General features: G+C 30.6%; 1 protein-coding gene across 1 annotated transcript in view; it reads right to left on the bottom strand.

Annotated features, from left to right (window-relative positions):
* The window catches only part of Wsck (tyrosine-protein kinase Wsck), a 58541-nt gene that overhangs the window by 35317 nt on the left and 10343 nt on the right, over positions 1–12881 (bottom strand). The window contains exons 3-4 of the mRNA XM_075363212.1: positions 6716–7018; positions 3885–4105 (exon numbers count right to left, since the gene is read on the bottom strand). Coding sequence (XP_075219327.1) covers positions 3885–4105; positions 6716–7018 — 524 coding nt within the window. The remainder of the gene's footprint in view (positions 1–3884; positions 4106–6715; positions 7019–12881) is intronic.

Here is a 12881-nt window from a genome sequence, read left to right as displayed (position 1 = left end):
CAAAACAAGGTTAAAATATGTAGTTAAAAGTAAATATGTAATTAAAAGATGTTTAAACAGCAGTAAACAGTTTCATTAGAAAGATCCAAAATTATCAAAAACTACAAATTTGAATAGATGTTTGAAAAGAACAAAGTTAATAAACACAAAGATTTACTTAAGAACTTTCAATCTATCACTCATTCCATCATTCCAGTGAGCTTTTTTATGCAAAAGGTACAGTCTATATCAGTGATGAAAGTATTAGGAACTGCTGTTATGTGCCTGCTAGCCATCTTTTTTTTATCTTACCACAATAATAGATAAGGTAATTTAATTCCCTTGTAATTAACCGCTTCTACAGAATAATATTTTTAATGCAAACACAATTCTTTTGCCTGGACATATGTCCTTTACATTAATATATATTATAAAAGAATATAGAATTGTATTATAGTTTTATGAATACATTATACTTGGATTTATTTTAAATTTTGTAATAAAAGCTAAATAATCATTTAAAGTTAGTGTACAGATTTATTTGCTATTTTCATTTATATATTAAGCAAGTTTTGCCTAAATTACTAAAAGTTAAATCAACTTTCATTACAGATTGCATGCGAATGTTTGTTTCATATAAAGGATAATACTATACACATCCATGTTAATAGCCAGCATTAGTTATTTTATAAGTAGCATTACTTACACCGATCAACAATGATTTTGTTAAATGAGAGTAAACAACTGATTCTTATAGTATTTTTCATGCTGATTTCAAACATGAAATCAGAATTGTTCTATCAGACTTACTTTCAAAAAACTAGGCTTCTTATTTTCAAGTAGTATCAGCATGAACTCGATAAGCATAGCATTTTTTGAACATAAATACATTCACAAATATTCTCTCTGCCATGCGGCCAGTGCCACATAGCCAAGAGCTTCCAATTCCAGTACCTCCAGATACATGGAACTTAGGTGAAGATGAAAATTTTGAATCGTGTGCTGACATATCAGGAAATGAAGAAAGAGATCCAAACATTTTAGAAAATAGGTATACTGAACCCCAATTAATTAATAAGTCAGAATTAAATGATCTTGTTTGTGATCTAAATTTATCAAAGAATCAAGCAGAAATAATGGCATCAAGAGTGAATGGATGGCATTTTTTACAACCAAACACTAAAATCAATGCTTTCTGTGACAGTCAGAATTTGAAAATTTTTTCTCTTGATACAAAAACTTAGTACACTGTAATGATGTGGATTTTTTACTGGAAGCTTTGGGACATATGCACCATCCTGACAAATGGTGACTTTTATTGACTCATCAAAGTGTAGTTTGAAAGCTGGTCTACTTCACATTGGAAATAAGTATCCATCAATACCATCAGCATACACTGTTCACATGAATGAGAATATGAAACTTGTATTGAGCAGGATTCAGTATGGGAAATATTTATGGCATATTTGTGGCAATCTGGAAGTAATAATGCTTTTACTTGGACTGCTACTTAAATACACTAAGTTCTGTTGCTTTTTGTGCAAGTAGGACAGCAGGGATAGGAAGAAAACATTACTTAAAAGCACAGTGGCCAAAGAGAGAGGTACGGACTATAGGAGAGAAGAATATTGTTAGTCAGGCGTTAGTAAAATCAGAAAAAGTTTATCTTCCACCAGTACACATTAAGCTACGTTTATTCAAAGATCTTGTTAAAGCAATGGATCGTAACGGTATGGGGTTTCAGTTTCTAAAAAAATGAATTTCCTAAAATAAAGGAAGGTATATTTGATAAACCACAAATAAAAACACTAAAGATCCGGCATTTGAAGAATGCCTGAATGACTTGGAGGTTGATGCATGGAAATCATCTTAAAATGTGGTAAACAAATTCCTTGGAAATCATGGCCAGTACCTACAGAGAACTTGTAAGTGAACTCCTTCAAAACTACAAAGAACTTGGGTGTAACATGTCGCTCAAGATCCATTTCTTACATTCACATTTGGATTTTTTCCTAACAATTTCGGTGCTATCAGTGACGAACATGGAGAATGCTTTCACCAGGAGATACCAACAATGGAAACAGGATACCAGGGGAAATGGAACCCAGAAATGTTAGCTGATTACTGTTAGAATCTAAAGCAGGATCTACCTACAGCAAATTATAACAGAAAATCCAAAAGAAATAGAATTTAGGAGAGTACAAAATACATGTAATGTATTTTCATATTATGTTCACCACACATTTTTTTGTTTCAAAAGAAATTTCAATTACAAAAAAACTGAGCCTGATAGAAAAACTCTATTAACATATATGAAATCAGCATAAAAAATACTATATACTATAAGAATCTGCCATTCACTCTCATTTAACAAACAAAAAATTAAATTTTGTTGAGCAGTATTATTTGTGTTTATAATTATGAGTAATATTTTGCTACGTTATCAATGAGTCACTGCAATATTAGACAGTTCAACATATAAAAAGAAGGTTAAAAAATGTAACTATCTAAAAAAAATATATCAACAAAAATTAATTAACAAATCTTATAATTCTAGACAAACCATAGTTCTATTACTTACTAAGCAAATTTACTACAGCATATAGCCCTAGTGTATGTAACAACAATTATACCAGAATATAATACTTCTAAGAATAACAAAATTTGTTGTCGTTGCTTACACAACAATAATGATACCAGAATGTAATATTTCTAGAATAATAAATGATAGTGGTGGCAGCATCGTCATTATTACATTTATTAATAATAAGATAGTGTAGAACTCATTTTTAGTTTTAAAAATTGTAACTTTTGTTAATATTAACTATACTATATGATAATAACTTAGATGGCAGAATTGATTTTTAGAAAAACTTTGTATTCCTTGAACCTTGAAAGAAAACAATATTACTCAAGAAGGGTATTAATTTAATAGACAGGTCAGACTTCAAAATTTAGAAAAGATGACAAAAAAGTAATCAAGGATTGCTGCCTTTTCTTATTTATTATAAAAACTGTTTGAAAAAATAACAAACAAGGAAACAGTCTACAATCGTCATTATTTCTGGAACATAACAGATAATTCATAATAAAACAGTTCAGTAGTGAAAATCCATCATTTTTGACTTCTCAGATTTTAACAGATGCCTTCTTTTCCTTCATTTTCAATAGAAACAGCTTTAATTAAAATAGTAATTAAACATTCTTAAACATTTTTCTATACTTTTACTGTTAATTAATTGTTTACAAATTATTTAATCTGAATAGCAAATTATTTATACTATAATATCTTCAGAAGTTTATGGTCACACATTCAGTGTATACAGGAAGTCATAGTAATAAAACTGCTACTATATTTAAAATTAAAATAAACAAACAGTATGTTTCTCTAGAAATCATTATTTTCATTTTAACTGTATTTATAAGCTTGATCTTTCAAACCAAACAATATTGTATGTCAACATAAAACATCATGATAAAAGACCAAGCATGACAGAGGTTGGACTTGACTTAAGTTGGGTCTAGAATTCTATTAACTTGTTTCTTTAAATAAAACAGTTCTGAGCTGACTAAACTATATACTACTTTGTGCATCGGTTACTGTTGTCACTGCATTAGTGACTCTTTATGCATCAGTCACTGTTATTACCAATATAATAAATTCAGAGCTCATATCTGAAGTGGTTTCAAAGAATTACCTGAATCAAATGAGTGAAAAACAAAACATGCCACGCTTTATTCATTATTAATTGTACATCATTATTTATTGTCCGCTGCGTACATTAATTGATTTAACACAGAAAAAGAATCCAATCTGGTCATCGCAGCAGATACTCAGTCAAGTCCAATCCCATTAATGTGAGGCCAATGAAGTAAATTAAGCGATTTTCTACCAAAATACTTACCTCAGGAGTCAATTCAGCAGCAACATAATATGGAATATCATCATCCTGGGCTTTACTCCATGTTTTCAAATTTATTGGTTCAAAGAATGCATTTTCATCAGAAATTATAATAATACGATAAGCTGTAACCGGTCCATTATCATTTCTATATGGCTTTAATCTAATTATAATGCTATTTTTATTTCTAGTAACTATTTCAGGATCTTCTGGTTCAGTTGGGTCTGAAAACAAGTACTAATAAAACTGATTTGTTTACCACAAACATCCAGAACAATGTATTAAATAAAATATCAATTTCAAATTTGAAACTACATATTAAAGGATAAAGTAATAATAAAAACCCTAAAAAATAACTGTACAAGAAAATAATTTAGACAAATAAAAATAAACATAAAATTAAGTATTGAAACTAAAATGTTATAAATTATTTAAAAAGGTATAAACAAAGAAATAGCAGAACACTGCTGCAATGGTAAATTTTTAAAGATGATCTGAAATTGAGATGACAGTACTACTTCTTATTCCAATGAGAAAACATAAACCCTCCATTATTTTATTAATTAAACCTCAGAAACATCATAACTTTATCTGAAAGTAAAACTTTAATTTGTGAACAAAAACTGTAGTTCTGATTTTACAATGTAAAATGACCATTTTGGACCTACAGGTTTTTGCAATCGTGAAAAATCAGTTAACAGTGGAGTTTAAAAAATTTATAGCTGCTAAAACCGAAATGATGAATCAGATTATGTTGAAATAAAAATTGGGATAGTGCAGATTTTTTTATAAATAACTACATCCGCCACAACATATTGCTGTAATGGCCTCAATATAGCCAGACTGTAATTCATAAAATAAAGTGTTACATAATAAACTAATTTATTTATCCATTTACATGAAAGAATGTAATCACATAATAATACTAGCAGAGGTACCTGTTTACCCAATCCTGTTTAACCAATCATAGAAACCAGAATATTATCTACATAAAAAAAGTATGAAACCTAACAGACACAAAATACAATTTTTATTGTGTGTAAAAAGATAAAACAAGTTTTAAAACAAGATAAAACCTAAAACAAGTTGTTTCAAATCTGTTCTTACATTTTCTTTTTTACACTTGACATTTCTGTAAAATGAATTATGAAAGAGTAAATCCTGAAATGGATGTTTCGTTAACATAGAAGGGAGCACCAGCCCCATTTGAAAAAAAAAAAATTTTTTTTTGAAGGGTTAGAAAATATGTTATGAGTATATGGCTTGGGTAAATGCACACTGAATTTAAATAAATTTTAATAAAAAATGACCAAATGAGAGAAAGCCCACCTCAAATATATAACGTTTTAAAAATACATTTCAATCATTTTAAAATAAACTTTCTGCTTAGTTTCTTTAAAATTAGTACTGCTGTTACAATTATGACGAAAATCATACAAACGATACAAAATATTATAAAATAGATCTGTTTACATGAAAGTACCCCAAAATGAGGAATATAAACACAAATGTTTTATCTTATGGACTGTTTGGCGACAACTGTTAATCGTTTGGATTATGCAGAGGGCACTATGAACAGGCGATTAAATTCACCCACCTTTATTCTGTGATGAACAAAATGGCAGAAATGCCTATTCTGGCATAGAAAAAGAAATGTTTTATCTTATACATATACATTTCAGTAATAATAATTTTTTTCAAATATTAATTTTGTGGTAATGTGAAGTAAACCAAATTTTCTTAACTGAAAAGGATCTCATTTTTTGAAATCACTGAATATTAACTCAACTCCAAAAGTAGACAATTTAAAAAAGAATAACATAACAGAATATTTAATTTTTTCAGGAAAGGAACTAAATTTCCTACTCTAATAGAAATTCTTTGATGTAAGTTCTTTCAATACAGCCAAAAAAGAAAGGGGGCTTGAAATAGAAATTGTATAAATGGTTACTATCATGTTTTTTGTTCAGGCAGTATGCATACAATTGGAAAACTATAATAAATCATCACTTAATTTTAAGTAATTTGTGGGTTAAAAACCTGCAGGCACAGTAAATATGTTTAAAGAAATTATGGAAAAGCCTTGTGTAGTATAACTGATAAGTACAAAAAAGCATACAAATTTTATTAAACAAATAAATATTACACTTGAAATTACTCATTTCATATAACAACAATGCAAACAGGGCTTTTAAAACAGAATGGTAACCCACTCGTGAATCACTCAAAAAAAAAAAACTTTTTAATTAATGTTATAATATACAGAATGTAAAGATACACATGAAATTAAAAGAAACAAACAACACATGCATATACCACAATATCTTAACAAAAAAAGTACAAAGGGTAAGTCAGCTTTATCAAACTATGTCAATAAAATTTCATCATCAAATAATAAACTTTTTTTTTCAATAAACTAAAACATTCATTGGAAATGTGTTTAAATTAACTAAATTTTTTGAATAAATACAAATTAGGTTTTATAAACTATTAAAAAAAGTGTTTTAAAGAAAAACTACAGTGCAAAAAATCTAAAAATAAATTTTCCAAAGTTGTCACTCAAGATGCATGAACACAAACCATAAAATTTACTTATACCAGTTCTAGGATTCCACAAATGTCATTAACAACAGCATCACCAATAATTCCATCGACAAAATAGCTACATAATTAGCTCTGAAAAGATCTCCAAAAATAATTTCCATATAATTTTGAAGTGTTTATTAATTTCTAATATTTTTAAGTGTTATGATTTATGTGATGATCGGCTAGATATTATTCTTCAAAACTATATCATAGAATTTTTTAAATATTAAATTGATAGCAATATTTACCTCCAATATGAGTCCAAACAGTAAGAAATTTTGGACTACCATCACCAAGAGGAGACTTAGCAAAAACAGATATATTGTACAAAGTGCCAGGATGTAAATTCAACAGATCAGCTTTATAAGTACTATTTGGATAGCTCCATAACAGATGAGGTTCTAAGGGCATAAAAGCATGTGTTTCGAGATAATGAGCTGAAACTGCATACTGCTCAATTAATCCATTCATCGCTTGTGGCTCACTCCATCTAACCTCCACAGATAAGTCTGACTTATTAAGAATCTCCAGTGACTCTGGTGGTCCTGGAACTAAACAAAAAAAAAAATTAATAAAATGCATTAAATTTACATTTGCCTACACAAGAATTTTTTTTAATTGAAGACAGTGTGTTAAAAACTTATTCATTTATCTTGTTGTTTTTTTTAATATTCATTTCTTATATTTTTATGATTGATAAATTGTCCTATATTTTATATTAAGAATTTTAATTTGTATTGTTATTATTTCTGTTTATATGTTTTGTTAACAGTAAAGAGTGAAGCAATTAACTGTGCAAACTGGTTTTGCTAGTCAGACTTTGAAGCTTTTGACAAACAACAGAGACCAAAGATGGATTAGTTTAGTGAAAAGAAAATTTTACAACTATGTACGCGGTTTTTTACTTAACACTAATACAAGATTTATCAGTAATCATTATATTCTGTAGTTAAGATTAACATGAATCATAAAAGATCCAAATTATAAATGTTAACTGAAACAAAGAGTGATCATAAATAAACTACAAACAATGATTGTCGGTAAGTTACGTATAAACAACTTTGTAATAATCCTTAAGTATAGTAATGTCAATTATAAGGTTTTCCAAGGTTCTCCCTCTGACTATCATATTTTTCTTGTCATTCTGTCCACAAAAATGAAGAATACGGACACGAACACAGGCTACACATAAAAAAAACTAATAGAGAATAATATGTTTTTATTACTTCATCAATGAATCAATCGAACCTGCACATTATTGAGTTTACAAAATCAATCTCCACAATAAATAGGCTAAAAAAAAATTAAGCATGACATTACAATTTAAATAAATTAAATTTTTAAATAGTTAACAATTCAAAAACTATTTGTTAATAAAAATAATTTTGACATGATTTATGTAATGTGAACAACATAATTTTCTAATAAAAAAAAGCTTCAATTAACACATTCAATACCATGGGGAAATTGACATAACTTAAAAAAACCCAACATGTGCATTTTTCTTATTTTGATTTAATTATTAATACAACCTACATTTACGAATAAAGAATAACATACTTTACATTTTTAGTGATAATTTTTCAAAAACGCCTCTATGGCGTCTTTAGTTCCTTGAATGAAAACAGTAGTTATAGGACCAGTGGACTCTGTGGCCTCTGTGGTGCCGGCCTTTTTGAGATAATAAAACACTTACATGTGTTGTTTTTTAATGGTGTTGGTTTATCTATATTGATAAAAATTTTGCACTTATTTAGTACATTTATTTATATTAAACAAACATTCATGTATAACCAAAAAGATTTATTTGATATAAAACAAGATTCATGGTCTTGCTACTTTAAAAAATAAACTACTTGAAATATAAATGATACTAGTCTACCAGCAAATAATAGTTCAATTTCATATGAACTTTAACAAAATAGGTTTCAGTATTAAATAATACAAAATAAATTAGAGTGTATATATATATAAGATTATTATTAAATTCACTAATTATAAATAACTTTTTTCTTTTTTGAGTTGTAATAAAAAGAAGAACCAGTCATTTAAAAGTCCTATTCGGCATAATAATAGACAGTGAGAATATAAAAAAGCATTTATTAACACTTTTATCATTGAAATGTGACTGTTCAAAGTAGGCTACACTAGTACAAGATAAAATGAAAGTTTCCATATTTATTTAGAGTTCATCAAGTTCTCTCTATTCAGCCACATATTCGAGTTCACAAACAGCAACTTTTTAACTTCTGTTATAAAACTGTTTACTACTGTCAAATGTTATTTTGACACGACTACTGGAGATGGAGATAATTTATTTTAATGCCCATCATCGTCAAAATAATTACCAAAAAACCTAAAATTTAATACCAATAAAGAAAAAATTCTTTATTTTAACTTAATATTTTACAGAATTGTTTTGTCAAACTTAAACAGCTCATAAACTGCATTAAAAAAAAGGATGAAAAGGCTGTACTGTTCTGTGGTTTCTATAAAAAGTAAATGACACACTTCATGCTGTTTAAACAAATCTTAATGAAATAATATAAAGCAGAACTAACTTTATTTTGGTAATAGGATTTTTTTTAGCTCTTTATTTATAACTCAAACTTACATGTCTTCCTTCATTAGCTAAACTACAATATATTTTACGCCTTTTTAATATTTCTTGAGTAACCACAACATGCCAGTAGAATACCTTAACACAAGTCATAAAAGAACAAATTGGAGCTTTTACACACACATTATACCACCAAATAACACACCTGATCAACCATAAACTGCAGTAAAGTCAATAGAATAGATTATGTCATAGATGAACATCCGGACCCCCATAGGGGAAGCCACACCCTCTGTTCCGAGCCCTTATCGGTTTTACCAGAGATCATCTTCGAAACCTCAGCTTTTGACATATTCCAGTCTGCCTCGGCCCAGATGCCACCGATGTGAATGCCACGAGTAACATTCCCATCAATGTATTACTATTTAATGAACTCAAAACAAAATACATCTCATCAAGTCTTAAGTAAGACTAAAAGGACCTAACTGCACAAAGGAATTGAACTACCTACCCATAGAAAGTAAAAGTGAGTTCAACACAACACGAAACATAAAAATATTTCACATTACAATAACAGCACAGTAACATTGAAACAAAACAAGACAAAAACAACAACAAAAATATAATGTATAAAACAAAACATGAACAAAAACAGAATACAAGAGAAATCTACGGAGAGCTCTAGATCCCCTCAGTAATCCTTTCCTGTGCTAAGTACATTATAAAACTTTCCACTATTGCCCATTTAGCCTGGCTACTCCAGTTTACAAGGAGATCCAACACCGATCGGATAAGATCAAGCCAACAGATGGTTTCCGAATGGTTTCAAGCCACCAGCAATCTCATAGACAATCAATCAATAATCACTGGAGAAATAATCAATTACCTTCCAATTACAAGCATTGGTAGGGATAAACAAACCAACGGTAACACTGATGTTTGTTCCACCACACAATCAACACCCATCTACCACAACTATGTAGGTGGGCATCTTATCAGGTACATTATATACTTGTAGATCATGCTGGGCTAAAGAGCCCTCTATTATTTCACCACCAACATTGGTGAAACCGTTATGCCACAAGAGTGATTTAGCATTCACATTCGCACCTATAAGGACTGGACCAGTGCCAGAGAATCGTAGGATATTATCCCAGACCTCAAGATGATAATTACCAGGATCACTATACTGGAAATATGAACTAGCAACATACAGATGCAAGTTATGAACATCCACAATGACCCGATGATTATCCAAGAGCTGTTGCATAAAGATACAATCAAGTTCCCTACTGCACAAAACAACGGACATGCTTCCAGAACCACAATAGAACCTCTTCCAATGAGAAAAACCTGGCAGATCACCGGACACAATATATAGATGCTGCAACAAAACAACAACCAAACCTCTATGTAATGTAATCTCTCCAAACTCAACCTGAGCATTCAACTGACCAATTCTAATCATTTAATGAAATATAATTATAGTACATATCGAGAGCTCTCTGATAACACCCACAATCTTTACTGTTCACAGTCTTATGATCTTTCCAAAGATGTTTGCAATTAACAGAAGTCGGACCCTCCGCCTTCTTTGGACACTCCTCACACATGTGTCCTTTATCACCACAATGAGCACAAACTGCAGGATGCTCACAGAACTTAGCCCTGTGACCAAACTTGCAGTACTTAAAACAGCGCTGGACATCTAAATACTCCTTGACCTTACACAAAGAGAAGTCTACAAGCACCCTGCCCTCCGCAGTGAAGCTGCTGAAAAGTTTGACTAACTTCAAAAATCCCAGGTAGCGCTCCGCCTCATGTCTACCCTAATTAAATAATAATCAACATTCAGAATGGAATGTAGCCTCATCCATCTGGGTATTTTGCTCCCTAATAAGAGGCATTAATTCTTCCTCAGACAGCCGTTGATCTATATCATAAACAATCACTTTAGGACACTTCTTGCCTTTAGGATCGTCTTTCATGTCAGACTTTCAACTTTAAAGGAGTCAGAGATAACCTGCACAGTTTCTTTGTCATTAGCAATGACGACTAAACCCTTCTTTGTCACTCTAATGTTACAAATTCTCAGGTTCTGCCTCTTTTGTCGAAGGACGCCTGAAACTCGTCCTTCATCTCCTTAGTTGTTTGAGTAGTTGCCCCCTCCGTAAGGTTGACGAACACAACTTCTAGCTGCTTACAGGATAGACCAGCCTCCCGCCTCCCTTTCAGCACCTCTGTGTACCATTTACCCTGAGGCAACCCCTGCTGTGGAACCATGGGAGAGGTGGAAACTATCTCCTACACAACCTCTCTCTGCTTAATAGCCTTAATAGCCAATCTTTCATAGCCTTGAGCCAAGGCCTCAACAATGGGTTTGAGTTCCCTGATCTTACGGAGGATCTTAAAGCACATTAGCCTTACGTACCTCTTGGATTCTCCAAACATTTACTCAAGAAGTCATACTTCTCTTCAAACGCCCGCATTAACGGGACTGAACCACCAGCCCTCCCATTACCTTCAGAAAACTTTTCAATCATTAACTGATCTTTACTCTTCTCAGCCCGTCAAGAACTGGAAGCACTTGCTTGCAACCCTTCATCGCCAGAAGCAAATAAAGAGTCGTCAAGCCTAACCTCAATTGTCTCCATAATCTCTTCATAAGGTTTAGCCCGTTTGGACTTACCCTTTTTTACTTCAGTTTCAGACTTTTCCAAAATCATAAACATAACAAAAACAGTATCCTAAACATTGGTAATTAATTAATACTAAACACAAAATAAACAAAAACAATGTTTTCTTACAAACTATAAACATAAACACATAAAACCAACTGGCCAATCTCAAGCACATATACTGATGACGTTGACTAATAGCAAGCTACATACAAATAAAGATAGTTGCCATCAACAACAGCTGTTAAAAAGAAAATAATAGCTAACTTAATAATAAATAAATGTCAGAACTGAAGTAACACTAAACAATAAAAATAAACAAATATACAACAAAACACAGTAGAATTAACCAAAATATTGGTTTTACTCCCAGGTGTGCAGTTTAAAGGGAATTTAAATTACACACCAAACTAGCCTAGATAGCCTGTCAGGCTATCTACACAAATTAATATCAAACAAGACTGATAAAAAACTCCAGAAGCCCTAAAACAAGTACAAAATCATAAACCAAATTATATTGAACACAGTCAACTAACAAACTATAATATAACGATAAAGTTACACCAAATAAATATCCAAATAGCAGAGCCTAAACACAAATTCTACCTTTCCTATTTGTGTTGTGTGTTGAACTCTCATAGATGAACAGTTACTCTCCCTCAACCAGACTTATTACAAAAGATAAAAAAAAAAGTTAACAACACAACCTAAAGAAAATACATAATACTAAGGCCAATCAAAATCAATTTAAAATTGCTAACATTTTAAGAAAAGAAAGTTACTTTAACTATTGGAAAAAAAAACAACTGTAACATGTATACTGATTTTATTTAATATGGGTACTGAAGTAGTGCTGATTATATGTCTATCCCACAGGACATGAAAATCCCAATATTCTCAAAAGGCATCTTCTGTTTCACTACTCAAATTTTTTGACTTGGAACTTTTGGGACCTCATATGAACATCACTCAAATATAAATCTGAATTTGTTTGCATAGCTTAACTGATATTAGATAAAATTACAAGTAAATTACTTTTTTCTTTTTTAACATAGTTTCCTTCAACAGAAATACATTTTCTCCACAGGATAATGGAGAGGATGCCTCCTGATTCCAATATCAAAAATCAAGATGGCTTCTCCAACAACTAATTGCGCGTATAATTCTCAATTGTGG

The sequence above is a fragment of the Lycorma delicatula genome, chromosome 4 (assembly GCF_047948215.1).
Source record: "Lycorma delicatula isolate Av1 chromosome 4, ASM4794821v1, whole genome shotgun sequence".
In the NCBI taxonomy this organism is placed as follows: domain Eukaryota; kingdom Metazoa; phylum Arthropoda; class Insecta; order Hemiptera; family Fulgoridae; genus Lycorma; species Lycorma delicatula.
The sequence above is the reverse complement of the archived record's forward strand: the minus strand, read 5'-3'. Positions and strand labels throughout refer to the sequence as shown.